This window comes from Equus przewalskii, chromosome 1 (assembly GCF_037783145.1).
Source record: "Equus przewalskii isolate Varuska chromosome 1, EquPr2, whole genome shotgun sequence".
Lineage (NCBI taxonomy): Eukaryota > Metazoa > Chordata > Mammalia > Perissodactyla > Equidae > Equus > Equus przewalskii.
Genome location: NC_091831.1, coordinates 80,207,044 through 80,234,850, shown reverse-complemented (window position 1 = coordinate 80,234,850; position 27,807 = coordinate 80,207,044). Strand labels below are relative to the sequence as shown.

Genomic DNA, 27,807 nt, shown 5'->3' with positions numbered 1-27,807 from the left:
CTCATAAACCCACACATACTGTCAAATATCATCAACTCGACTGGGAAAGCTGAAGCAGATTAGGCAGTGATGTGAAACCCGTAATGACAAGGGAACACCGAGTCACTGAGAGGGAACACCGAGTCACTGAGAACACCCCAAACACAGGCCAGAAACAGTCACAAGAGAAGTCAACCGTCTTTTGTATAAGAGGTGCCGAGCAGAAGATGGACGATTCCTGAGAGTCTATGTAAAGAAGGCCAGCACCTGGTTCCTGAATCAGAAATAAAGCCATACCAAATATTTCCAAAAAAACTAGGGTAACACAGAATGAGAGACTATATTAGCAAGCTTACAAACAGATATCAGTTGTCGATCTGGGGTTCTTTCTAGTTACATCAGTTGTTCAATTTATCAAAATGCATGGAGCTGTACACTTGAGATACGTGCATTTTTCTGCCTTTGTTATATTTCAATAAAAAGTAAAAATAAAAATAATAACAGAAGGAAAACGTTGGAAAGTATTAACCCAAAATGAGAAGTATTAAAATTCTGCTACTTCAGTAAATTCTGTATTTATTCTGTCTGCAAGATAACAAGCCCAAACAAAAAGATTTGATGACCGCTTTAAAACAGCACATTGTGAAAAGGGGAAGTTTAATAGTCAGTCAGTTGGTCAAGTTTTTGTCGATAGCAATGAAGCAAAGCCATCTCTATATGCTGTTAGGAGTTTTTCTTTCTCGAAAAGTTTTTATACAGAAAGTCCTCTGCCACTTCCTGTAGTCATGTTCCATGTAGGGTAGATTCTAAAACCCAGGCCACATTTATCTTTTGCCCTCATCCAGAAGGGGAAAAAAATGACCCTCATCCCCCAAATCTGAACATGTCTACAGTGTATAGATCTTTTAAAAGGTAAATGTAATTCTCAATGACAATAGAGCTATAGGAAAAAGTTACTAAGTATGCAAATACCATGGGCTATCATCCTTATAGGCTCCTGATGCAAAAAGCGAGTCCTAAACCAGAGGACTTTCTCAGAGATGCTGTTCATGTAGCAAAGGAGGCACCCACCCTCCCAGCAGTGCCACAGCTAGGTGAGAGAACAATACACGAATCTCTTCACCACCCCATGCCTCAGTCTCCACGGTCAAAATACGCCAGCTGCTCTACCCTGGCAAATCTACTTGCATACGTATGCCTTAAAAAAAGATCGAGAGAGATTTGCCACAAAACTATGATAAACTCAGAAAATCAGGGTCAAGGGAAAAAAAGATCAAGCAAATATACTAACAGTAAGGGTTACCACAATTGCTGTGAGCAAAAATGACTCATAAACATGACTGAGCATAAAATGTGGTTCTTAACTTCCTCACAGCCAGAACAAAAGAGGAAACAGCTGTCACTATAAAAGTTCCCTCTATTGACTCCCTGTCACCTCTAAGGCACAGCAATAATTTAAGTGCTGTGAGCAGTAAGACTGATTTCATGTATTTAAATGACTGACTCCTCAATGAAGAAAGATACCATATATTCTGACGATGAAGTCTTACTTTGTCGAAAACACAGAGCTAGGTTCCTAGCTACTTCCTTGTTTTTCTGGCAATTAACAACTCCCAAATCAGACAGATAAGACACTAATGCTCTTTTCTCCACAAAGAACTGTGGGAAAATAAACTCAAATCTGGGATTATTAATTTCCGCAAACTAAAGAAAATTACTTTAGGTTGTAATTTAATCATTGAACTTGATTGAGGCATGAAGCATGGATAGCGGTAATGGCACCAGTTAGATGAAGGTGAAACTACCATAAAGACATCAAGAACAAGACTCTGTCATTTAGGAGCAGACAGAGTCTCAAGAAGGCAGAAAAAGAAAAAAAAAATCACACAAATTCAGTGTTTTTATTAATACTACACTTTCAAAGATGGAAAATAAAAGTATTTTTGAAGCAATCACTGGAAAGGCCTATGTTGGAACTACTAAAATACATCTTACACTGTCTGCAAAGAACACATGAAGATACATTTAGTACAGACGATTGTCACAATTGAATGAGACGCAGTTTAGCTCTGTCAGGAAAAGCAGAGGAGAACCTGAGTTCTTACATCAATGGATAAGTTCTGACTTATCTAGGCCTTAATTTACCAGCTCTATAACATTAGAGTGTCAAACTAAGACATCTCTGAGATCTCCCCAAATCTCATTCAATTCAGGTTTCTGCTCATGTCAACTTACCAGAGGCTTTCCCTGGCCACCTCTCAAAGTAGCATCCCCACATTACTTTTTATTCTCAAGGCACTTAGCACCAGGCCTATTATACACAGATTTCCTGCCCTCCCCCAGAACCCAGGTTCCACTGGAGGAACTCAGCCAGCTGTGCTGTAGTCCCAGGGTCTAGAACACTGTGGAGCACCTAGTAGGCACACAGAGAGCTTTTCAGTGAAAGAACAGATACATTCCAGCTCTATACTTCAAAATATTAGGTTCAGCGAAGCATGCTTGTATATATGTAAATATAAAATTCTAGGAGAAGTTATTTAAGAATATAATTCTCAACAAACAAGCTTAAGGGTATAGGACTTTTATCACTAATATTAGTAAGAAATTACACCAATATGCAAAGATTACTGAGGAGATAATGCACAAACAGGCAGGAGGCCAGGTTCAAATCCTGGCTCTGTGCTTCACTGTGTAACCTTTCCTAACTTCTCTTTGCCTCAGTTTCACCTTAGGTAAAATGGGCATAAAACAGGACCTACTTCAGTGTCAAGAGGATTAAACAAGAATGTACATAGTCTTTACGAGTATAAACTGAGGGAAAGAATTGGGGGAAAACGTCTGTTCATTATTTCTTCCCACAATTGCCAACTAAAAACAGGGCAAAGGTAACAAAGGAAGGAAGGAAAATTTATTTTTATGAAAAACATGTACATTACAGTGTTCATTTTGTTTTTTAAAGTATGATTATTTTCACTACAGGAAAACAGACGGTCAGAAGTTTGTGGTTATACTTGCTTTTCAAATAAAAAGAGAAATGTCGAAGTGTGCTGGAGGAGAAAAAGTTGAAAGTGGCTGGGGAACAGTACAGCTCAGGCTCAGACCTATGGCACCAGGAATCACCCATGCTTGTCCCCTCTGCAGCTAGACCTGGGGGGGGGTGGGTGCTCAGCCCACTGAGCATTAGGCTGCTCCCTGGGCCCTGGATTCCATTTGATGGTGGTCCACACAGCGCAGCCAGCCACTGCCTGTGCGCTATCCAGACCGATGGGCTCCCACCAGCTGTTGTCTGTGGCCTGCAATCACTGGGGGTTCCATCTTAAGAGAACAACTATACAGCTCATCAGAAGGTCTGAAGATTTAGTTCCAAGCAGGCATCAACTCAGCCATTTGAATCTGAAAGCTGTAGGAAGGCTTCTAAAAAGTGGCTGTACTGTTGCGTCTGCCCTCTTTATAGGAACTGGCTGGATACGACAGGCTTGTGGTTGGATAGACCAGCAAGTGACGATGACATGATTCATAGTTGGTGAGGTCCAGTCTGTTTAATTGTGAAGAACTTATTAGCTATGGATCCTTGCACTTATCTAGACCCTTATGTTGATCAAACAAGGGCTTTGGATACAGAACATGAGCCCCTCAAGCTACGATACTGTTAGTTGTAAATCCTGAATCTGTTCCTGTATCTGTCTTCTTAGGACAGAGAGGATCTGGGGCAGGTTTCACGGGATCCAGAATCTATCTACTTTTCCAGGATGAGAAGGGAGAAATGAGAGACATTTTGGGAGTCTCCGCCACACGAGAGATGGCTTTTGTCACATACTGCAGCCAATAAAGCTAAGAGAAACAGCTGGAGCCCCACGAAGCATAAGCAGGTGACTCTGGGAATTATTTATTAGAGTGACAGCAGTAGCAGCCAAGCTACTTTAGCTCCTGTCAGCAGCTACTGGGACATTCATGTCAGCCCAGGGGAGACCGAAAGACTCATGCCGCTCTTTTGCAACAGCACATTTTAAATTCCAAACTAAGTACGTACTACATGGGGAAGATAGAAAGAAAATCGAAACATTTAAATAAATTATGCTTAAAGCCTGGTAATACAGTGTTCATCCTTTGAAGCAGAGAACATTAGATGATGGCCTCGATATGTGAGGGAATGGGGGAATAGACAAGAAGAGTCTTCCAAATGCCTAGTTTATGAAAACTTACATTTATCATTATCTGAGAGAAAAGCATAATACAAGTCAGAGTTGGCCTCTTAAACACTGGCATAAGCCTGAGGCTACAGAGTGAAATGAGCCCCCTAAAATAATAATATCAATCGATTTTATATATAAATTGATTATCTTCCGTTGCCTAGAATCTGGGTCTCTGTTAGCCAGTAAGCATCACTGACTATAGGAGGAAAGAGGAAATGACGATTTACACAATACATACCGTATGCTAGTGAATACTACAGATGTGTTTTCCTATCTATAACCACTTAGTGCTTAAGACAATCTCTGTCTGGGGTCTAACCACCTGGGCTCCTCCCTTTACAGCTGTGGGACCTCAGGAAAGCGATGCTTTCACTGTGCCTCAGTTTCCTTGTCTGACAAAAGAAGCTACCACCCAATGAAGGAGTTACTGGTGTTCTGACAGACTAAGAGAATAAGCTAGTCAACATGCAGCTCTTATAACAGCACCGGGCATATGGCAGGCACTCCACGTACGTTAGCTATTTTTCATTTTCCTCACGGCACCCTTTTGAAAAAAGTAAAACCCTGCAATTAGGTAAGAGTGTCTTCCATTTACAGAGGAGGTAATTTTGCAAAGACAAGCAATTAACTTGCTCAGAGTCACGGAAAGTGACAGAGGTAAAAGCCACTCTTTTTCCACTATGCAATGCCGGCCACATTATTTATGCTGCTACGAGCCATGGCCTATTACCAAATACTGAAGTCACACAGCCCTCAATGAGCGAGACTTCCTCAAGGAAGTCAGATTGTGCTAAAAGGAAATCAGAGTGTGCTAATCTTGACATCTCATCCCAACCACAAAACACATTGTCTTCCTAAGTACACAATGCTAAACTGCTGTTGGGCGATAAAAGAACGAGCCACCTCCTAGGAAGTTGGGTAGACCCAGACTTTTCAAAAGTAAGCCTTAAGGGAACTCACACAGGGGAAGAGGAGAGGGGAAGGAGAGAGGAGAGGGTTGAAGGGTGAAAAGATCCACTATAGAACTTTCAAATAAAAAACGTACACATGTTTTCTGCCCCTGAGGCATCTGCCATGACTTCTTAAATTGAGGCCAATAGCGCCCAATCTTAATGAATGAGCTGGCCTAGTGCCAAGACACACAGCTCTGACACACAGGCTAGAGGCCCGCAGGGCCCTTTTCACCCTCTGGGAGACACCTGACAGATCACAGATCAATCTTAAGCAACTGGAAGGAAGATGTCAACGACAGATTAAATGGGCTTGCTCTTTTGCTCCCTTTTTTCCAGGGATCGAATTTGTAGAGGCTATGTTTAATACAAGACATCAACTCGGGAGACCAGGAAATCTGATTTCCAGGTCTAAGAAGGACCGGGCAGCCCTCTTCGGGTCGCGGGCCCCGCCGGTGAGCCTGGCCTTCCTCGGTCTTTCGGTCCTTCCTTTGCTCCAACGGCACCCACGGGGGCCGGAGCAGGAACCGGGGCTGCCCCGGCACCTGCCATCTCTTCCTCCACCCTTTCGACAGTTGCTAGGACTCCGGAGAGGCCAACCTGGCTGGGAGAGCATGTTGTCAGCTCTTGTCTCTATTCACTGCCCTCCCCCGGGCGGCTACGAGAGAAGGGCGCGCAGCGGCGTGGGTGTGAGCGGCGGGAAGCGGCCCCGGGGTGACACCTCGCGGAGCCGGCTCCCGCAGGAGCACACGCCGCGGCCGCTGGGGCGAGGCCCGGGCGGCCTGCACATCGGCCCCGGGACCCGCAGCCCCCATGGCCCCGCCCGGCCCCGCGGCCCCCGCGCCCAGGGACGCCCCGGACGCCCACCCGCCGCCGCCCACTCACCGCCGCACTCGGCCGAGTACTGGTCCCCCCAGTCCCCAGACTGCGGGCTGCAGCCGCCGCCCGCCGGGGCCTCCTGCTGCTGCCGGTGCTGCAGCTCCTGCTTGAGCAGAGACAGTGGCGAGTAGTGCTCGGTGGCCAGGGCGCCAGGGTGTGGCCAGGCGGACAGGACCCCCAGCAACAGCAGCACCAAGACGCGCCCGGCAGCGGCCGCAGCGGCCACAGCACCGCCCCAACAGTAGCAGCAGCAGCAGCAGCCGGCAGGTGCCATCTTCCCTCAAGGCGCATGTGCGGCGGCCCTCGCCGCGCACTGCGGCCTCCCAGCCTTAACCCGCGGCGGGCAGGTGGGCCGTGGCAAGAAGGCGGAAGAAGGGGAGTGACATTGCCTGATGGGAGTTGTAGTCCCAACTCGGCCAGACTCGGGCGCCTTTTCCGGTACCGGGACTACGCATCCCAGCAAGCACCGCGCTGTGCAGGTTTTCCGGTGTGACGTCTGACGTTTTCCCCGGCACAGAATCGGAAGTTCTGGGCTGCAGTTGCGTGGAAATGGGCACTGGTGGGCGGAGTGGGCTACGACCGGGAAAGGGGACCGCGGAAGGGGTGACAGCGGGCAAAGGGAACACGGATGGGGTGGCAACGACTACTACTGCTACTGCTGCCGTGGCCTCCTGCCAGTACAGGTGCATCGAATGCAACCAAGAGGCTAATGAGTTGTACCGAGACTATAACCACGGCGTGCTGAAGATAACCATCTGCGTGAGTTGTCAGGTGTGGGGTGTCCTTGGGTAGAAAATGGCGCGGTGAGACTTGGGGACCATGAGAGACGATAGAATCTGTATGAGCTTTTTAGGGTGATAAAAATCAACGAGTTTCTGGGTCTTCTAATACAGTCTTCATTTAGATGCTTGACATTCCCACCGGGGGTCAGTCGAACCTTTGCATGAATACCTATAGTGGTAGAGAACTCGCTGCCTTACAGCGCTTTTCTCCTACCAGTCACGTTTGCTGGCGAGACCTACCTGGGCGAACGGATCCTCGGGCGGAGATGGATGTAGGCGTTGTGCAGAGAAATTTAAAGATCGGCATTATGGTTCACACCAAAGCTATTTCATTCTTAGTTTTTCTCCCTTTGATAGACACGTTACCACCCTTACACTCCATAATCCGTATTAAATGCTCCTAGAATACTTTTTTTTCAGGTTTACACCATCGTGGTTATTAATGTACAGTATTGTGCACAAAGCACTATGCTAGACGTTGGTGCTACAAAAATAAAAAATCAGGAAGTAAAAATTTTGCTTTCAAGGTGGTCATAGTCTATTTGTAAAGAATGATCTTATGTTTAAAAAGTCACAAAATTAGACCTTCTTTTCGGCGCATTAGCAAAGAACCTGTCACATAATAGGTAGTCAGTATGTTTTTGTCCCATTTCTGATCTGCTGATGTTTTTCTAGTAATAATCCTCATTAGCAAAACATGGCCTGTAGTAATATAAAAGAGAGTAGACAAAGTATGAATGTGTAGCTATTTAATCTGTTGTCAGCCATTATAATCACTGCTGTATGCACCCTCGATTTCATCTTCCTCTCTTAAACGGTTTCCCTCACTTGGCAAAATTTCAGCCATGGTTAAATCCAGCATATTGCCTGAACTGTCCCTACCCCCTTGCAGTTGTACATTGCTAGGGAAAGAAACACCTTAAGTTCATGACCCGTAACCTCATGTAGGCCCTTGATGCCATCTGGCCTCACGTTATATTTCACTAGTTCCCACTTTCTGAACAATCATCACATACTTTCTCTCTCCTCAAGTTTCTCATGTATCCTCTCCTGCTTCACTAAGAAAACAAAGGAGAATTTTCAGAAGCTTTGCAATCACATAAATGCAGTGCTAGCCTTCGTTTTCATATGCTCTGTTTTTCTTCCTGTTACTGTGGGTGAACTGTTCGTTTACCTGTCTAAAGCCAATGCCTCCGCTTGTGCACTAGATCTCATCCTCTTCCATTTAGTTTAGGACATCCCTGTAGTGGTACCGTCATGCACTGCATAATCTGTCAATGACAGACCACATATACAACATTGGGGCCATGAGATTGTTACCATATAGCCTAGGTTTGTAGTAGGCTGTACCATCTAGGTTTGTGTAAGTACACTCCATGATGTTTGCACAACAACAAACTCGCCTAAGGACACATTTATCAGAACATATCCCTGTCGTTGAGCAATGCGTGACTGTACTCTTCTGCTCTCTTCTGAATCATTCCGACCATTAAAAAAATTCTCTACCGCACTTCCTCCTTTCCCTCCTGGTCTTTTTCTCCTTGCTTTGTCAGTAAAAATCCTTTAAGATATGTTTGTATTTGCTATCCTTATCTTACTATCTTCCTCTCCTAGCTTCTCTTGAATCTACTTGAGACAGACTTTCTTCCCACCCACCATTTCACTAGAAACTATTCTTGTTAAGATCGCCACTGACTTCCACTTTGCTAGTCCATTCTCAGTTAACTGTTAGCAGCCTTTGACCTCCTCCTCCTGGAAACGCTGTCTGTGTGTGTCAGGACACCATGCTCTTCTAGTTTTCTTCTTACCTCACTGGCTATTTCCTCTCCATCTCCTTTCTGGTTTTGCATCACCTCCCTTACCTCTTAACCATGGAGTACCCTAAGACTTAGTTTGTGCGCCTTTCTGTCTACCCATTCTCCTTTGAAGAGCAAAGAGCTCATTCTGACTGATAGGTCTAAACACCATCTAAATTTTTGCAATTCCAAAATGTATACCTCCAGTCTGACCCTCTCCCTTAAATTCCAGACTCGAATATCCAACTACCTAATTGACTTCTCCACTTGGATTTCAATGGTCACCTCAGACTTTCACAGTTAATGGCAACTCTACCATTTTAGTTCCTAAGACCAAAAAAACTGTGGAGTTATCCTTGGTTCCTCTCTCTCACATTCCTTATTCAGTTACTCAGCAAGTCCTCTTTACTCTATCTTCAAATTATGTTCAGAATCCACAACTTCTTACCACCTATAGTGCTACAACCGTGGTCCAAGCCATGGACCATGTCTTACCTGGACTGTTATCATAACTCAGCTGGTCTCCCTATGTCACCCCTGCACCTCTTCAGTCTCTTCACACAGCAGTCAGATTGATCCTTTTAAAATGTAAGATAAGTTATGTCATTCCTTTGGTCAAACCTTCCAGTGATTTTCCATCTCAGAATTAGGGCCAAAATCCCTGACTTGGCTTATAAGGCCCTATGTGGTCTCCTGCTCCTCTCGCCCTCCCTTATCCTACTGCAGTCCCATTGGCCTCCTCGTGTTTCTTAAACAATCCAGGCAAGTTCCTTCCTCAAGGCTTTTGCACTCTGCCGGGAACACTCTTCTCTCAGGCGTCTGCATGGCTAATCCCTTACCTCCTTCAAGTATTTTTTCTGACTATCAGAGAGGCCTACTCTGAGCAGCCTATTAAAAATTGTGATCCCCCTCCCAAATCTGGTACACCGTATCACCCTTCCCTGCTTTATCATTTCCCATGCCACTCATCATCTTCTAATATTCTATATAATTGACATTTTTTTATTTCTTGCCTGTCCTCTCCCTGGAATGTAAGCTACAAAGGGACGGAGAGTATGTGTATTTTATTCATTAATGGAACTGGATCACCCAGGACAGTACCTGACACATAGTAGGTACTCCATAAATATTTGTTGCATGAACGATTCCTAGGCATTTAGATAATCATATCCTTGGCCATTCTGGTACGAGGGAAAGAACAGTAAGTTATAACGTGGTCTAAACTTAATGACTTTTGGACTGGTCCAGTTAAATGGTCCATTTGAAATATGACAACCACATAACTGTGAATAGTCTTTTGTCCAAAGAAAAGCTGGTAACTGTCTGTGCATTTTAGTTAGTGATCTTTAATAATATAAAATAACCTTTTATTATTATTATTATTATTAGCATTAAGCTAACAACAACAAAATCCCTTTCCTAATCATCAGATGCTGGCTTCTCTATACCTTTATTTATGGAAAGACAAAATAGTTATTGGATAGCCGTTTGTCAACAGCTACACCCTCCCCCACTTTTTTCTCCCAAAATATACATTCTCTCGCCCAGGAGAGAGATTTTAGAGTTATATTTGGAATAGTGAATGGTGGTACAGTACATCATGGGTTCTTTATTGTACACTGTCATTTCCTAATGAGATAGAGTATGTAATATCCTTGTTTTTATCATGCTAATGCATAGTAATATGCATAATAGCATTACTCAGGAAAAATCATTTAGTTGATGCTAGACTCTGAAAATTAAACCTTAAAATAATTAATTTTTTAGAGGCTTTCCAAGTCCTCAGATTAAAAAGTAAAAAGTTTTTAGACTTCAGGCTATTTGTTATGAAAGATTGTCCAGAGTTTCTCAGTGGTTACAGCCTAACTCCCGTGTCCTTTGGTCTCTTCCCTGCCAAGTTTGGAGTCCACAGTATACTCAGCCTGATCTCGTACCTGTATTTTTCATCCTAGTCTCCTTCTCTTTGCTCTTGTTTTTCCACTGCCATTCCCCCAGCTTTCCTGTTTCCCTGATTTTCGCCCATCTATTGGAAGCATGTCCCTTGCTTTTAGCTACTCCCTCTGCTTCGGCTTTTCACAGTTTATCATGATTATGCTTAAAGATATAAGGCTTTTAGTATCCTATAGTGCCTGGCCTATTTTAAGTGCTCAGATATTTGATAAATTCATTATGGTAACAAAACAAAACAAGATTCCTTTGAGATTCTTGCAAGTTTCCGTTCTGTGCAGTACTATAGTGCTGAGCTTCCACCCATGGGTGCCAGATGCAAAATAAATAAGACACAGCCCTGGCCTTGAGGAGCGTAAAGTCTCGTGGATTCCACTTTTAAGATATGTGTTTGCTTATTGTGGAACTAAAATTACACAGATTTGAGAATCAGTGGGGAAGGGGATGGTCCTAGAGATGATGGAAGGAAACAGTAGCAAGAATATTCATGAAAAAATTGGTTTGGTCAGTTTATATTCTGAAAGAGAGGTGATTCATGAGGGAAGTGGAGAACAGAGCAGCAGAAAGTAAGTCCTAGCTTTGTAAAGATCGAGGTGGTGGAAGCGATGTTCGAGTTCCCAGGGTGTGCATGGTTCCTGTGCTGTAGTGATTTCTTAGAGGACAACGTTCTCTTTCAGGACAGTTGTCAATATATTAAGTCATAAATGATATGGAATGGAACAATTTTGCCAAAATAAGAAAACATATCCACTAAATTTTGCTATCTCCCAATAGGATGTTTTGTTACATTGGTTTGTTTCGTGTGTGTGGGTTTCCTCTTTATGTTCAAAATGAGGGAAGCTCTCAAGGGAAAAGCAAATAATAGAGGCAGAACAAGGAAGAATTAGGCCTAAACTGATGGGGAGGGAACCAGCAGACTTAGTGAATTCTCAATGTTTATAAAATACTCAGAATGCTAGGAAGGGAAGATGGGCATGGCATGTGACACCAGAAGCTGCCCCTTCTGTTTGGGTTCACGTCACCCTGTGCTCGTTCCACTGTAGCACTTAGAGTGGTATGTTTGTTTGTCTTCCCCTTCTAAACCATAAGGTCCTTGAGGATAGAGATTCATGTCTTAAGGTGTATATCTAATACCTTGGAAGTGCCTGGTCCATAGAAATGGCTAAGAGAGCTGTCATAATGAATGTAATAGCCACTCCAAACACATGTGTCAGACAAGTGATTGCAAAAGAAATGAGAGTTGCTGTGTCTCCTGCTTCCGCTTTCTGCCTACCTCTTTCTAAAAATTGTCTGGATTCCATCTTAGACTTGTGATGCTGTCTGAAGATGGGTTTTAGAGAACTTTTAAAGGACAGAAAGAGGGCCCTTGGCCAGTCAGCAGTTTCATTTTAAAATGCAGTAGCATCTCAAGTCTTCCAGTCATGTTTGTATAGAGAGAAGACTTGTTCTCTACGTGGGTAGCACGGGGAAGGGATCTAGAAGACAGCTCTTTGTCATGAATATAGAATTTCTGATTCTGTGGCTCCTGTTTAGACACCAGCTTACTCTTTGCTCAGCTAAAAAACTGCAAAATTATGAACCTCTTATGCCTCAGTTTTGTTTGGTGGATTTAAATTTGAAGTAATAGCACATCTCCCTTCATTGGTTCACTTGATGACTCAAAAACATACTCATTTCTTGTAATGACGTGAATGAAGTCAAGAAACTCTTTAAGTTGGAAGTGGATCTAATTTCTCATGACGTTTGGAGTGCAGGGTTAAAATTCTTCAGTGCACTTCATTTTTCTTCTAGCACTGTGACGTAATTAAAAGGCCATCCTGTATGTCTGCATATCCATCACTTCTATTTCCGTTTTAATCTGTCATAGTTTCAAAATGTTTTGTTTGAATCATAGCCATTAGTTTATGCAGTGAACAGTAGCCCTGATGCAACTTTGTAACTAATACCGTTTCAAATGTCACATTTCTAATGAGCTTGTTCTTGTATATCTGCATTTTATATATTGTAATGGTGTTGGGATTTGATAACACTGTAATCACCCATGTCAAAAAAAAAAGCCATTTAATAGGAATTGCTGGGAGCCCCAGGAGCCTTGATTTGGGTAATCTGGACCGGGCTGCGCAACCTAGTTCCTCACACACAGCCCAGTGTTCTCTGGTGTTTCTACGGTAGCAGAGAAAGACCATGTTCTTTCCATATTTTCAATGTTACCGGAGAAAAAAACAAGCTTCTTTTGGTATCTGCCACCAGGATTGATGGCACTGTGTGCCCCATTCTGTACCCACTTGTAGCTCTTGGAAGCTCTAGGTGCAGAGTTTCTCTTCTGAATGCTTTTCTCTAGATCATGTTTCAAGAACCACAAAATTGGGGGCCATCTAGCCAACACGCAACAATTTATCAATGAAAGTATTTCATAAATTTATTTTTAGCAATTCCAACAGATTGAAAGTAGAATTTTCTGGAATACTTTTCTGCTAAAGTCAGTCTTTAAATCAAATATCTTTTCAGCTTCTTAAATATGAGATTAAAAGATTAATATTTCTAGCCTAGAAGATTATATTTGGTCTCTTCTGAAATCAGGCCTTATATAGATGTACATTTTGTATCTGAATAGAAATGTATTTAAATAAATGCTGGTATGACCTTCTTACTATGTAAGTCCAAAGTAGACTCTGCTGTTTCGAAATCCTTTAAGATTTCAGAATGTATAAATTTGCTTGTTCTAATATTATCTTGCACTATTTCAGAAATCCTGTCAGAAACCTGTAGACAAATATATTGAGTATGATCCTGTTATCATCTTGATTAATGCTATTTTATGCAAAGCCCAGGCCTACAGGCATATTCTTTTCAATACTAAAATAAACGTAAGTGGTGATAATTTTTTATTTTCTAATTTTATTTGATGATGCTTTTTCATTTTAAAAGAATAATAATAAGTGTGAACAGAATTAAAGAACATTATTTAAAAAAAGAAATTGTAATGAGGGTGGATCTTTTATCTCAGCAATGTATGAAAGTTTCTGGAAATAGCAGGCATTGATTAAAAAAGGAGTACAATGTCTAGTGAATATTTAAGAATGTGGTCACCGGTAAGAAACTGACAAACCATAATCTGGATTGCCTTTTAGTAGATTACTTTTTGAAACAGACATCAATTATTTGGCACAGAAGAAAATTAAATATATCCAGGTAGGGAGAGAATTATACCTAAAAAAGGTAACTAAACGTTAAAAGAAAAATATTTTAAAACGTAATTTGTCCCATTTTATACTCCACTGTTGAGGAAATGCATGAGGTGAATAACAACATTGAGCTTAATCAGAAAAGTCCTAATTTATAAAGTTGGATTTTTCAAAATATTCCTTTAGTGTATTGAATTGTGAACTCTTTAATAGTTTGGGTAGAGTTGACAGACAAAACACAGGGCACCCAATTAAATTTGATGATTTCACCTGTATTAGAAGATAAACACATAGATAAGGAGAATAACAGATAGGTGGTTACCAGAGAGGAAAGGGGTGGGGGAGGGCGAGCAAAAGGGTAAAGGGACACATGTGTATGATGACAGATGGAGACTAGACTTTTGGTGGTGAACACAATGCAGTCTCTACGGAAGCTGAAATAGAATAATATACATCTGAAATTTACACAATGTTATAAACCAGTGTGACCTCGATAAAATAATTTTGTTTACAAAAAGAAAATTAGACAAACAATGAATAATTTTTTAGAATATGTCCCAAATATTACTTGGAACATACCTATACAAAAAAATTATTTGTTGTTTATCTGAAACTCATATTTAACTGAAACTCATATTTAAATCTGACAACCCTAAATTTGAGCTAACATGGACAGTAACAGTGCAGTTTATTTATCCCTGTGCTCCCTTCCCCAAGCTGAATAACGAGGGCAGTTTTTAAATTACTGGAGTATCGATTCTCAAACTTTGGTACACATTAGAATCACCTGGGAGAGAGGGAGGGGTGGCTGTTAATCCTTCCAAGTCTAGGCCTCACCCAGAACTAATTAAATCAGACCCTTTAGGGGATGGGATCCAGGCGACAGTATTTCTTAAAACTCCCCAGGCTATTCCAGAGTGCAGCCAGGAGAACCAGCGTGCCAGCTAGGGGAACCTGAGCGGCTCACACTGATAAGTGTCCCTGGACTGCACTGAGTTTGCGTACACCCTTGTTTTGCCCCACTTTATAGTAACAGAGAAAGTTCAACCTATAGAAGAAATGTATAGAAAAAAGCCAATTCTTGTTGCCTAGTATTTTCTGTTTTTGCCAAAATTTCAGCCTCTTTAGAACCTCCAGCTGAGTTGCCACCCTTTAGTTGCTGTCTTTCAATATATTAGTTTATATATTAGTTTTTACATTCAGCCTAGGAGCAATTTTTGATTCGTGTTCAGACTAATAGTTTCCTGTGAGATATGGAATCTTCAAATTAAACCTGTTCCCTTATTGCTACTTCCACCTGTCCATTAGTCACATAAATTCTGTGCTTGATTCTGTATATAGGACAAATGTTGGAAATACAACGAAGTGTGAACTACTATTTAAAGCAGTGATTCTAGGTCTGTGCCTACTGGTATTACGTCCAATAGAGTGTTTTTTTACCTAATGAAACGGCCATGTCTTTTTGACCACCAGATGCATGGAAAACTCTGCATATTTTGTTTGCTTTGTGAAGCATACCTGCGATGGTGGCAGCTTCAAGATTCAAACCAGAACACTGATCCTGATGACTTCATCAGATATGCCAAGGAGTGGGATTTCTATAGAATGTTTGCAATTGCTTCTCTAGGTAGGAAGAAGCCATGCTTTTCTATTCTTAGTTAACTAGGACTTACTCTTCTGATTAAAAGTGAGGCGTGTGGTCTTAATCATTGGTAAGAGGAGCTAGTTGATATAGGACTTGAGACTAAATTTTCAGCTCTACCACTAACCTGCTAGGTGAGTTCGTCTAAGTTATCTGCTTTCTTACTTTTTTGTTATCACACGTATGGTATGGAAGTAGTTATGCTTATCAGATTAGAGAGTTTCATAAAATATTTTGAGATAAAATATTGTTGATGAAATTCCTAAATTTAAGTTGATTATCCAATGTGAAGATTACCTAGGTCCCATCTTTATTAAAACAGATTGATAATTTCCAGAGATTATCCAATGTATTGTACTAATGCTAATGTACTAATGTAATGTACTAATAGGGAGAACTTGTTATTTATCTGACTGCACACAGGAAAACTGGTGACTTTCTAAAATCCTTACATTCAGAAATTGCTTTTCTTCAGAATCTGAATTTGTGACTTAGGTCAGAATTGTATGGAACTGATTTCTGTAACGATTTTATTACTTACTGGTTTCGGTGCTTCTCTGCTTCTAAAATTGTTTGATTATAATGAACCATTATTTTAGTAATCTTAAGTCTCCAGTTCACTCATATTTCTGGACTGTGTGTTCTCTTTTATTCTCTTTTCTTCTCTGTCTGCCCTCATGCCTTGGTCCTCTCAGGCAGTCCTGTGGTTTTAGAATTCATCTATATGCTGAGAATTCCCAAACGTACATAATAATATTAAAAACCATCACCATGAATGCATCCCCTAAGCCAAGAACTAGAACCTAATGTAATTTTAAGCTTTAAAACAAGCCTCTTAAAGTTTCTAAAGATAAACTCCTTTATGTACATAATTTTTAATATAAACAAAACAAGCTTATTTTCAAATAGTTTGGAATTCCTATGCACCTACTCTATAGTGGATATTTTGACCCTCAATCAGAAATGTCTTTCTCCTGTTACTTAACTTTTTTATGTGTCTTAATCTGATCCATAATTAGGTGACAAACCCCTAAAACGACTTATAAAAAATCTCTTACATAAATATGGCATTTTATAATTTAAGCAGTGCTTTTGTGGTTTTATCAGCTCAATTTTCACATCCATCCTCTCTGGTAGGTAGGTTGGGGGTTCTCCCGTATCTATAGCTGTGGAAAACATAGAAGTAGGAAGGGCCAGTGGTTTTCCCCAAGTCCCACAGCAGGCTAGTGTCAGCACTGAGGTGGGACGGGCTCTGGGCTCCCCACCGGGTGCTCTCTACACAGCAGCACTCTGTGCCTAGGCAGCAGCTCCTGCTGAATCTGCCTCATCTTTGAAAGCCTTCAGGAGTGAGGGCTCTGTAACTTCTACCTTGTGAAAGATTGTGCTGAGCCCGAGGGGCTGGTGCAGTTCCATAAATCGCCCGAGTTCTCAGTTAGAAAGATGTGGAAGTTGATCTAGTCCACCCTTCTATCCAGGGCAAGAAACCCTTCGCTCTCCATTCTGCAGGATGGGCTACCTTTATGTATCCCCAGCGCAGGGGACAACACGCTGTGGTTCCATGGTCCTTCTTGTTAGCGAGTTCTTTATTGCTTTTATTACTTTTTTGTCCAAAACCCAGGCTATAAGGTCTGCCTGTTGAGCAGGTCCTTGCCGTTGACAAGCCTTCAATTGTTTTGCAGGGAGAGCACGTGTCTCCCTTGAGGAATATATCCAATTTCATGCAGATCAACCGTCCTCAATTATTGTTATTAATCCTAATCACCTATATTTGGAACCTCTTTAGTTTGGCTATATTGAGTTATAAAACATTTTAGGAAGAAGGTTGTTGTTTCTCCTATAATATGATATATGTGTTCCAGAAAAACTTGATTCTGCAGAAACCTAAATAACACAGCTTATGGGAAAAAATACAATTAGGGACAGACTACTCATAATGAATGCAGCTGGGTAATCAGAGGACTAACAATCTTAATAAAAATAAAAATGCAGTGAAAAGAAATGTTAAATTCCTGGTTAATGGGAACAGAACAGATCGTGCTCTGTTCTGACCCTGGGACACAAGCGGAACTATTGCTGCTTCTGCTCTGGACGCTGTCTCTGAATACTTCCTGGAAGGATAAGGAATTACACTCGAAAAGTTTGTAAAATGAATAAGGGAAGTTTTCAATTTAGGTAACAGTGTTCAAAATCTTGTAGATAATAGGCACTCAATAAATAGTGGAAGAATGAACAAAAAACATGTCTTCATGTGTAATTCTTAAGATGGGTCCCATCTCTCAGATTAACAGCCCCCATTCTCCTGTTTTATTCTTTGTGAGAGCTCTAACACTGAAGATGTTGAAACAGCATCTTACTACCTAGTAGGAACTTCAGAAGGTTGATGATTAGAATTCTAATGGAGTTATGTTTTCTTCAGCGGATGATTAAATACTTCGTGAAAGAATTGTTGAAATATGTTTCTGAAATCATACCGGCAGGATTTGACACACTAGGCAGGGGGTTATTATTTTTTTTTTAAAAAAGAAAATTTTATCTTGATAAAGCATTTCTTATGAAGTCATCTGATAAGTTGTATTTTGGGATTGTGGTTTATTTGTTTTTGGGGGGATATGGTTTGGATAAAGACCTTCATATTTTTATTTTCCATTTCCTCCTTAGAACAAACTGCCTTTTTTATTGGCATTTTTACTTTCCTGTGGGTAGTGCGACCTATGACAGCGGAAAAAAAACCCAACTTCGTTTTGCTGCTGAAAGCATTGTTATTGTCGAGCTACGGAAAACTCTTGCTGATTCCAGCTGTCATTTGGGAACATGACTACACACCCCTGTGCCTCAGACTCATTAAAGTATTTGTCCTTACATCAAACTTTCAGGCAATTAGAGGTATGTTTATGTTTCATTCTGTCTTCTCAGCTTTCACCCATATAAAAACTTAAAGCTTGTTTGCAGAGCATGGTTTTTATATAACCTGTTAAACACAGGAATTCTTTACAGAATGATAACAATGCCTGACATTTCTATAGTGCCTCAAACATAGCACATATTCAGTATTTGTTCAATTAAACCCCATGGTACTTTTTAGTTTTCAATATGGTTTCATATGCATTGTTTCTATCCTGTGGGGTTAGTAGAGCAGCCGTTATTACCTCCACTTTATGAATGAGCTCGTAGTGACTTGTCCAGAGTTACATGGCAGGGCAGTTGTCAGGCAAGGACAGGATGCCAGGTATCTGCTTGCCTCAGGACAATTGCTGCTATACCAAGGAAGGGAGAAGCAGTGTGTCTTCATTTTCCCTACACATTGTGAGAAGTGCTATTTTAAATGAACCTGATAATTCTTATCATAATGTTTATCATAACATTTATCATCTTGTAAACTGTAAAACCAAGAGTAGCAATTTTTTTTCTCTTGTCTTTATAACTCTAGAACATATTTTTTACTTTTGCCGGTAATATTCATGGGAATCTGTGTCTTTGAGGAGGAGAAGCTTAGTGTTTTTGTTATAAGCGGGTGCTTTGGTTCTCTCAAAGCGTTGCAAATGGAAAAGCGGGAGGAGATAACAGCACAGAGTAATAAGAACAGAGAGATTTTCTACAAACAGCTTTACAGAACAATTCCATTCATACTACTGCGTGATTTACATGCCAATATCATTTAATTAAACTCTTAAGAACTTATTAGTTGCTTTTTCTTTTCCAGTGACCCTAAACATCAACCGAAAGCTCTCCTTTTTGGCCATCTTGAGTGGCTTACTGCTGGAAAGCACCATGGTCTACTTCTTCCAGAGGATAGAATGGGACATTGGAAGTGATTGTGCCGTCTATAAACCTCAAGACTTTTGAAGAGGTACAAAAGCATCTTAGTGCTCATGCATTCAGACAAGTATCCTCCTCAAATTAGACAGATGTTGTTGTAAAATAAATGTGTGCCCTTCCATAACCGCCCCCCCCCCAACCCCCCAGCACCTAATTGCCTCTAGATGCCTCCGTCTCCCTCAAGGACTTTAGTATGTCTCCCAGGGTCCTTCACTTTGGTTCTTTTGTCGTCCTCTGTGACATCAGCATCTTTGTTTTTGTTGCTTCTAGGGCCCTATTCTCACAATTTCTCTAACACCTCTACTCCAACTCACTCCTACTGAGGTCTCAGACTCTGCAATTGGCACCACTGACAACTGTCTCCTACCCTTTTCCAACATCCTACTCCTTCCCTTCCACCACCCCTGCTTCTTGCTACCTTTTTTACCTCTAGTCCCTTAACCTCTGCCTTTCCTCTGCTTCTGACCTACATTGCCTGTCTTTTAACCACGCCTGGCACCTGTAGGCTGCTGCTGAGTTATTCTCCATTAGTCCCTTGAAATCCATCAGCTTCTTGCCCTTCCATCACACATGCCTTGCTAGAGCTGTTTGGGTGAGGCTCCCCATCTGTTTTCTCCATAATGCATGGCGAGTGTTGCTTGCACAGCCCACCCCTGCGTATGCACAGAGCCTCGTCGGGACCTCTGTGTTGCTCCTCTGTCTTGTAGTCACCTCTGGTGAACCTGCCAGCAAATGGCCTTAAAGCTGTTGTTCTGAAACTTTGCCCGTGCTCCTTACTCCCATGTCTGCTCTCACGTTGCTGAGAATCGAGACTCTTACAAACTCCTTGAGCCTCCTTCTTCTCCGTTTCAGAACTTCTTTGGCCGTCGGTCTTCTTTCCTCCTTCCTTCCTTCATGTCTCAGAGTTGTGCTCAGCTTCCTCTCTGGGGTTGTTTCCAACCTGTAAATGTCCTTCTCCCTCTGGTCACAGTCAGACTTCTGGGTCAAAGCCTGCCCCTCCCTGCAGCCTGTGTTCAGACGTAGGATCCTGGAGCGGACTCTCGAAGGCTGGACTGGGGAGTGAGGGGGTACAGGTGGTGAGGCGAGTAGGAAACAGACTGTAGCTGAAGGAAACGGGCTGCGTCCGTGACCCACATGAGAGAAAGCTGAGGCCACACTCTTCCTCTTTCCTACGTATCCTTGTAGATCGTGGCTCTGCCTTCTCCACCTCTCCTGTCCACATCCTCAATCCTGTTGCCTCAGTCTCCCTTCGTGCTCAGTTAATCCTCGTCCTTTCCGGGTCTTCCGAGGCATTGCTTCTTCATTACCCTCCCTCCTCTACACTGGCTCCTTCCCCTCTGCCAGTGTACACGCACAGCTCTTTATTCTAGAACAGTCTGTCTAAGCCTGTTTCTTCACCACCTTTCCTCTTTGTAAAACTTACTTTCTCCCATAGCCTCCTGAATCTGCACTCCTAAAACTCAGAGGGAAGCCAGGGGCCAGCTCTTTTGCAGATTCCTTCTCCTGAGCTCTGCTCGGGGAGCTGCTGGCTCAGAGCCCCTCCTTCTGAAACAGGCTGCCGTTCCCTTTCTGTCGGGTCTTTCTTCTTCACCGACTGCCCTGTCTGTTCCAGGATTCTGTCCTCAGTCCTCTTCTTCTCTCTCTTGCTGTCCACACCCTCGGCTTTGGCAGTACCACAGCGTGAACCATTCTCCCAGGCCCTGTTCCTTCCAGATTAACGCCTCCAGCTCTCCCCCTCTGCCAGGTCCCTTGTGCCCTTCCACTGCTCCTAGATGATGCCAGGATGACCCTGCCATTACCTTTAAAATTGAGCTCAGTGTCATCCCCCTCTACCCACCAAAACAGAATCTTTCCTGATAGCTTTTCTCTGGAAATGTCCCTTATCATCTTTTCACTCAGACCCAGCTCAGTCCTCATTATCTCCCACTTAAAAGTTTATAGTAATCTCCTCACCAGCGTTCAACCTGTACCACTGCCACATAAATCTTCATAAACCAGCACTTCTGATATCTCTCCAAATTTTGCATCATTTCTTATTGCTGACACAAGAGTTTCTAGGCTCTTCCTGAGAAACATCTTTTAGTTTTCTCTAAGCTTTAGTGTGATCCCCCATAATCTGTCCTAATTCTTCTCCACAGGCATGTTCCTACCCACTTTCTACTGGAGTCTTCTTCTCATCTCCAGATATGTCTTATGCTCTTCCCAGGCCCTGAGTGGCCTCTTCTCCGCCTAACCAGATAATCACCTTTGCTTCTCTGTGGAATGAAGACTTTCCAAAAACTCAAGTCTGTCTGCTCATTCCTTCCCTGGATCTCCCAGTGCCCAGCTCAACACCACAGCAGTCATGTGTCCTGGATCTTCTGAGACTGTCCCAGAGCCAGATACTTTGCCCCCGCTTCCATAAGCCTTCTCCCTGTCAAGCTACCCATTATAGTTTCTGGTTAGGAAAATAAGGTCATCTGTCTAACAGCCATTTGAAAACCATTATCCTCTTTTATGTTATCTCATGTTTTATACTTGTCTATGTCTTCTATTAAAATTCCATGTGTTGGGGCCGGCCCGGTGGCACAGCGCTTAAGTTCACACACTCAACTTTGACAGCGTTGGGTTTGCCAGTTTGGATCCTGGGCGAAGACCTATGTACCGCTTATCAAGCCATGCTGTGGCAGGTGTCCCACATACAAAATAGAGGAAGATGGGCACGGATATTAGCTCAGGGCCAATCTTCCTCGGGCGGTGGGGGGGGGCAGTGGGAAGAGGAGGATTAGCAGTGGATGGTAGCTCAGAGCTAATCTTCCTCAAAACAAAAAAAAATTCCATGTGTTTATGCCTGACTCCCCCAACCTGGTTAAAAGTTTAGTGCCAGGAGAAACCATGCCTGAGCTTCCTCTGTGTCTTCCACACTACAGGGCCTGCCCTAGTATTTGTTGATCTGATTTTCAATTGTATGCACCATTCTAAATACTTCTCTTATTATCCACAGTTTTATTTTTTACTATCTGTGGCATGACCAGCTGCATTCGAAAAGAGAAGACAGAAAATATAAACCAAGCTCCTCATTTCTGTTGAGCAAAATGAAGCAAGGATTCGGATACACTTCCTGAACAAGAAAGCAATGGTTATGGCATTGGACACCCCAGCCCTGCGACCCCTCACCCCCCATATACAAGAAGCCACTACACCCCACACAGATACACACAGACACACACTGAAACACTCACACAAACACGAGGCATGTTGGTAGAGGGATTGATGTATGCAAGAAGTGCAATATACGTTATAGATAACTTCCGGTAAGCATTTGAATTGAAAGAGGAACGTGGATTCATGATTCACACATAATAAAAGACCTATGTTTCATTCCTTTGACATGTTTATATCTTTCTAATTTAAATGTTAAGTTACTGGCTTTAAATAATGTCTTTAAATAATATATTGTGTTCTTCAAATAATAGAAACACTTTTAATAAAGTCAAAATAAACTGAGCTTTTCTAAATGTTCAGTTCAGTATCTTCCCCTGTAACTAAGTTCATCTTTAAAATTGGCTGATTCAACAATAAATAAGATCAGTAAAAGCCACTGAATTGTATACTTCATGGGGTGAATTATATCTCAGTAAAGCTGTTATTAAATGACTAGATGAGACAGCACCTCCCCCCTTTTCTCTCTCCCTGTTTCAGTCAGCTGTTCTTCCATTCCTTATTTACTTAGTCATTCAACAGATGTTTACTGAGCACCTATTATATGTGTATCAGACACAGTGAGTCCAGTGGTGAATAAGATTGGCCCTCTTAAAGTTTACTAAGTCTTGATGGATTTAGAAGTATGAGTAGATCATTGCAGTGCAGTGTGGTAGGTGCTATAAAGGGGTGAGTATAGGGCACTAGGGAAATACGGAATAGAGACACTTGTTCCAGTCCTAGGAGGTGAGAAGGTCTTCCCAGAGGAGGGGGAAAGGAAAGGAACTTTCCGTTATCCCTGGAAGAATAACAACGCGTGCAAAGTCCTAGAGGGCAGAGAGTGTGACGTGCATATGAAGGGAACTGCAAGTGTACAGTGCCACGGGGCGGAGTGTGGCAGGGCAAGTCTTACAAATGACACTAGGAAGTCACATAAAGGTCGGATTATGGAGGGCCTCATGAGTTGTAATTTATCCCAAGGACAGTGAAACCAACACAGATAGTTAAAAAGAAGAATCCAAAGTAAAAACACAAAACCAATTGGGGTAACATCATAGCCACAGGATGGAGAGGCCTGTCAGCCACCAGAGGGAGCCTATAAATGTTAATATGGAGAGAGGAAGAAAACATGGTTCAAAGGCATACAACCAAAAGGAAAAAGTCAATTAAAAAACAAGTATTAGGAAAAAATGACAAAAAAGTGATACACTGATCATAGCTGTTCAAATATTTAATCTAACTCAGCTAAGTAAAGATAAACACATCATCCATTTATAAATTCATACTAAAAACATCCCCAGTCTTTCTTGATGACCATAAAAGTATTTGTTAATCTTGAAAAAACAAAACAGGCAAACAAGTATTAGAAACTCCTTTCCTTGGTGTCAGTGAGGTGCCCATGAGCAGAGTGAGCTGAGGGCTGTGGACTGGGTAGAGGACCACAGCGCAAAGGAAACCCATCTGATGCAACTCTGTCTCAGGCTCCATTCAGCATGTTATTTGTTACATCATGCCTCAGAGTGAGAAAAGGAAGGGTAAGACTCCAGGAAGAAGGCAGAAAGACTGCCTTCAAATGGCCTGTAGGTCCACTTGGAAAGAGTGACTAGTTTGCCCCCTCCCCATGTCCCACCCCACTGTACAGCCCAGGAAATTCATCTTATCTGACTGGTCGGTAGCCCTACATTTTCAATATCTTTTATGAAAAATTTAAAAGATACAAAAAAGGTGAAAGAATTGTACAGTGAAAACACATATATCCACCACCTAGATTTTACAGCTGTTAAATTTGCCCTGACTTTTCTTTAATGCTTGTTTAAATACGATCCCTGAGATGGCAGGCTTGCTCAGTTGGTTACACTGGGAAGCTAGAAGGTAGTGGTGGTGCTCAGTGCTTGAGAACAATGTCCATGTCTTCCAAGCCACCACTTGCCCCCCAAAATTGAGATGTGGTCTAACAACAAAAAAAAGATATTTATAAGAAAATCCACCTGGAGGTATAAAAGTTAAATCACTTTTAGATATCCCCACTTTTATTGAAAAGCACATACCCTCAAGCCATTCTAGAAAACCTGCCTCATAATCACAATCACAGGTCAGTTATCATCATGCAGTGGCTACATGGACAGAGCCCCACCCCGCTGGCTCCTGAGTTTTCAACAAGGCCAAGAACCAAAGGAGAAAAGCACTTACTTTATGAGGGCACAATATAAACTAATAAGGCACATGAAAATAGACAATTGGCCTTTTGTTAAAAGATTTTCTATCGGAGTGTTTGAACTGAAATTAGGAAGAAAACATCATGGTGTATTATAAGAGCCAAAGAAAGCGTATTTTTAGATATTTACAACAAGACAAAACATCAATCAGAAAAGTTAAAAATATTTTAAAATCACAGTCTTACGTGAAGAAACTGAAGTTTAGAATGTTTAAGGGATTTGCTCAAGGTCACACAAGCATATAGTGACAGAATTGGGACTAAAACCTTGGCCTCTACTCCTAGTCTAACAGAGGATCCCTGGGCCTATCTTCCCTTGCAAAAAAAAGGATAAATGACTGTTCTTCAGATAGTTGGGAATAGAGACCAAGAGAGTTTTAAGCAAATGGGGAACTCAAATGACTAGAACCAGGTTTAAATATTAGTCCTTTGTCTCCAAGGAAAGAAGCGGTAGAAGAAAATGAGCATTTCACTGTATTCTTTCCTCAGTGCAACAGCTGCCATCCTTAAAAGTTGTGTGTACCTTCCTGGTATCTAACATATCTAACCATTTCATTATAAAATTGGGAACACATTCTGAAAAGTTATTAACCCAAAACTAAACTTAAAATGTTCTCGAAAATAAAACGTCGTCTAACTCCTGATGAACCAACAGAGGAAGAGCATTACAAAAGCAAGAACCTCAGGACCCAAAACAGGATTCTATTTATTGACTCCTATTTAACAAATATTTACATATACAATTTACTACCTGCCAGGCCCTATTCTGTTGACTAAAGTTGACTCTTGGAGCCTATCAGGAAATGCATCCTGAGTCTGTGGAAAGGGTTCACACAGTGTGTTCAGCCAGCAGATTGAATGATAATGTCCCATTGCGACACAGATAAATAGCTAAGTGGGGAGAACATAAAGGTGCCTAGAGATTTTACTAGTTTCCTGTGGCTGCTGTAACAAATTACCACAAGCTCGGTGGCTTGAAAATTTACTCTGTCACAATTCTGGAGGCAAGAAGTCCAGAGTCAGTGTCACTGGGCCAAAATCCAGGTGTCCGTAGGGCCACACTCCCTCCAGAAGCTCTCAGAGAACCACTCCTTGCCTCTTCCAGCTTTTGTTGGCCGCTGTCATTCCTTGGCTTGTGGCCACATCACTCCAATCTCTGTTCCATCTTCACATCACCCCCTCCTGTGTGTGTGTCAAATCTCCCTCTGTCTCTCTCTCATAAGGACATGTGTGATGGCATTTAGGACCACCTGGATAATCCAGAATAATCTGGCGATCTCAAGAGTCTTAATCACATTTGTGAAGGACTTTTTTCCAAATAAGGTAACATTTACAAGTTCCGGAGATTATATCTTTGGCCCAGATATCTTTGGGGGGCCATTTTTCAGCCCACCACAGCATCATCTGGCTAATAGCACCTCCCCTCCCCCAACACACACACACACACACACACACACACACATCCTCCCAAATTTGAGCAGGACTCTCCTGTGAAGCTTAACCCTTTATCTGCAACTTCATCAGTCACCGGGAGGCAGCCTTCAGGGCACTATGAGGAGCTCTCCATGACTGGACCTGTGTGACGGGAGGAGACTCCTGCACTGGCTGGGGCCGGAGGGGGGGGGGGGGGTGGCGGGATTCCATGTAACTCTTAAGATTCCTTTGCAACATTTAAAGAAGGCCATTCTCACTCTTCCCCATCTTTTCCAGAGGTCACCTTGATGGACACATTTGGCTGGGAAACACAAAGGCAAACACCTGCTCTAGAGCTGAGCATCCACCATCGATCCATGGCCTTAATTTAAATTCAAGGTCAGAATCTGCCTCCTTTACGTCCTGCAAGCAAATAGGACTCCTTGTCTTTCTCACAGCAGGTGCTGCTCATGCTGATTTTACACCTGGCTTCATCTTATCTGTCCTGCTCTTGTCTTCCCTTTGTGGAGATTTCTAAACCCACTTTCTTAAAAAAATTGTATTTTATTGTGTTGTGTGAGTTTTTATAAAGCAGCCTTAAATAGTTTTTGGAATAAAGGTGATTTATAAATCATATCAATCCATTTAAAATAAGTAAATGTGTGACCAGGCACACATCTGTGCTAGAGTGTGTCTCCAGCCCTATGGGGCCTGCTTCCCATTCTTTCTTCCACAGCAGGGGAATAAGTTCAGCTTCCAGGCCTTATTTGGGCTCCTTCCAATTCAGGGTCCCAGCACAGCGGAAATGCTTTGGTCAGGGTGTCTGAGCCCGTTTATGTTATTGGTCAATGAGACAGTCATTTAGGGTGTGTCTGATAGAAGCTTGTCGAGAGAAGTCAGATGGCGTGTGACTACAGGGGGACTGAGTTGAATGTGTCTTCCCTCGTATTTCTATCAGAAAGGCAAATGGGGAGCAGACACATAGAGGACCAATGCCCAGTGGGGAGTATTGCTGGCTATCGCATGCTGGTGATATACAGTAACGGCAAGTCAAGTCTGGTGAGCAAGCGCCCTTCTCATTCTCCAAACTCATCTCCATCTAGATTCCTGAGGCATCTATGCATAGGGACACAGCAGACAAATGAGCACTATTACCAGCCTGCCCTTCAGTCTCAAATCCCCATGGCTTTCCTACCATTGTGCTGGACTTGGGCATTCAAAGGAGCTTTCTTTTCTCTAACACAAATGATGTCCTAGAAGCTATCTTAAATGGTCTCCCCTTTCACCCTGAGCCCCACTCTGCCATGTTATCCTCCTGAGGGGCAGGAGAAAGAAAGAGAATGGTGAGGTGCTGTCTTCCCTAAGACCCAGCACAGAGCTGAGCTAAGTCCTAACTTCCCTCCTCCTAAGCTGCATCCTCATAAGAGAATTGGGAAGGGCTCTCAGGCTGTATAGTGCCTGTGGCTTTAACCAGGTCTATTGCTAATGCAAGTGCTGCTCCCGCTAAAATCAGCCCTGCCAATAACCATGGTTTCTGTGTTCCTGGGACCCCATTCCTCACTGACTTTCTTTAGAACTTCTCTGTCTTGGAAATAGGATGGGAAGCAGGGAGAGGGGGTTCTCTGAGCTTCTCCCTGAGGCTGGCAATGTGTAATTCTCCAGTTGACATCTGCCCTTCTCCTCTCCTCTCTCAGGAATCTGCCTCTCAAGGGCTGTACCTCTTCCTTACCAACTATTGTTTTGTGCTTTTATTTCGCTAATTGTCTGCTAGTATATTTAATAAAGGTTTTGCTCAACATTCTGTAAATACTAAGCTTGTTTGTGCAACTT

The 27,807-nt window shown here is 42.3% G+C and overlaps 2 protein-coding genes and 1 long non-coding RNA gene across 26 annotated transcripts in view; 1 reads left to right on the top strand and 2 right to left on the bottom strand.

Annotated features, from left to right (window-relative positions):
- The window catches only part of TTC13 (tetratricopeptide repeat domain 13), a 79,619-nt gene extending 73,253 nt beyond the window's left edge, over positions 1 to 6,366 (bottom strand). For 20 of the 23 annotated variants that reach the window (XR_011525060.1, XR_011525004.1, XR_011525006.1 and 17 more), the window contains exon 1: positions 6,008 to 6,275. Coding sequence is in view for 12 of the 23 variants with exons in the window: in XM_070568977.1 (XP_070425078.1) it covers positions 6,008 to 6,275 (268 nt within the window). In the remaining 11 variants the exon portion in view is untranslated. Of the gene's footprint in view, positions 1 to 6,007 lie in introns of all 23 variants that reach the window. The other 3 variants (XR_011525023.1, XM_070569029.1, XM_070568967.1) reach the window with 2 other exon arrangements.
- Positions 6,367 to 6,420: 54 nt separating this feature from the next.
- ARV1 (ARV1 homolog, fatty acid homeostasis modulator) lies at positions 6,421 to 22,655 on the top strand. 2 transcript variants are annotated; one of them, XM_008524802.2, is made up of 6 exons: positions 6,421 to 6,760; positions 13,274 to 13,393; positions 15,185 to 15,338; positions 18,012 to 18,236; positions 19,054 to 19,200; positions 22,153 to 22,655. In XM_008524802.2, exons 1-5 carry the CDS (start codon positions 6,551 to 6,553, stop codon positions 19,194 to 19,196), a joined length of 852 nt encoding a protein of 283 aa, XP_008523024.1. In that variant the 5' UTR covers positions 6,421 to 6,550; the 3' UTR covers positions 19,197 to 19,200; positions 22,153 to 22,655. The 2 variants fall into 2 exon arrangements, with proteins under 2 accessions (XP_008523024.1, XP_008523023.1); XM_008524801.2 differs by lacking the exon at positions 22,153 to 22,655 and adding an exon at positions 21,308 to 21,350 and having other exon boundaries at positions 6,516 to 6,760.
- On the bottom strand, positions 21,058 to 22,157 carry LOC139075048 (uncharacterized). Its single transcript, XR_011525078.1, has 2 exons — positions 21,399 to 22,157; positions 21,058 to 21,347 (listed from the first exon to the last, which is right to left on the bottom strand). It is a non-coding gene; the product is annotated as an uncharacterized lncRNA (long non-coding RNA).
- Positions 22,656 to 27,807: the final 5,152 nt, after the last annotated feature.

Excerpts from the sequence above, each read along its gene's own strand:
- ARV1 (XM_008524802.2), top strand. The coding sequence starts at position 6,551 with ATGGGCACTGGTGGGCGGAGTGGGCTACGACCGGGAAAGGGGACCGCG. Across the intron at positions 15,339-18,011 it reads GTTTGCAATTGCTTCTCTAG|AACAAACTGCCTTTTTTATT; the intron begins GTAGGAAGAAGC and ends TTTCCTCCTTAG. Across the intron at positions 18,237-19,053 it reads AAACTTTCAGGCAATTAGAG|TGACCCTAAACATCAACCGA; the intron begins GTATGTTTATGT and ends TTTCTTTTCCAG.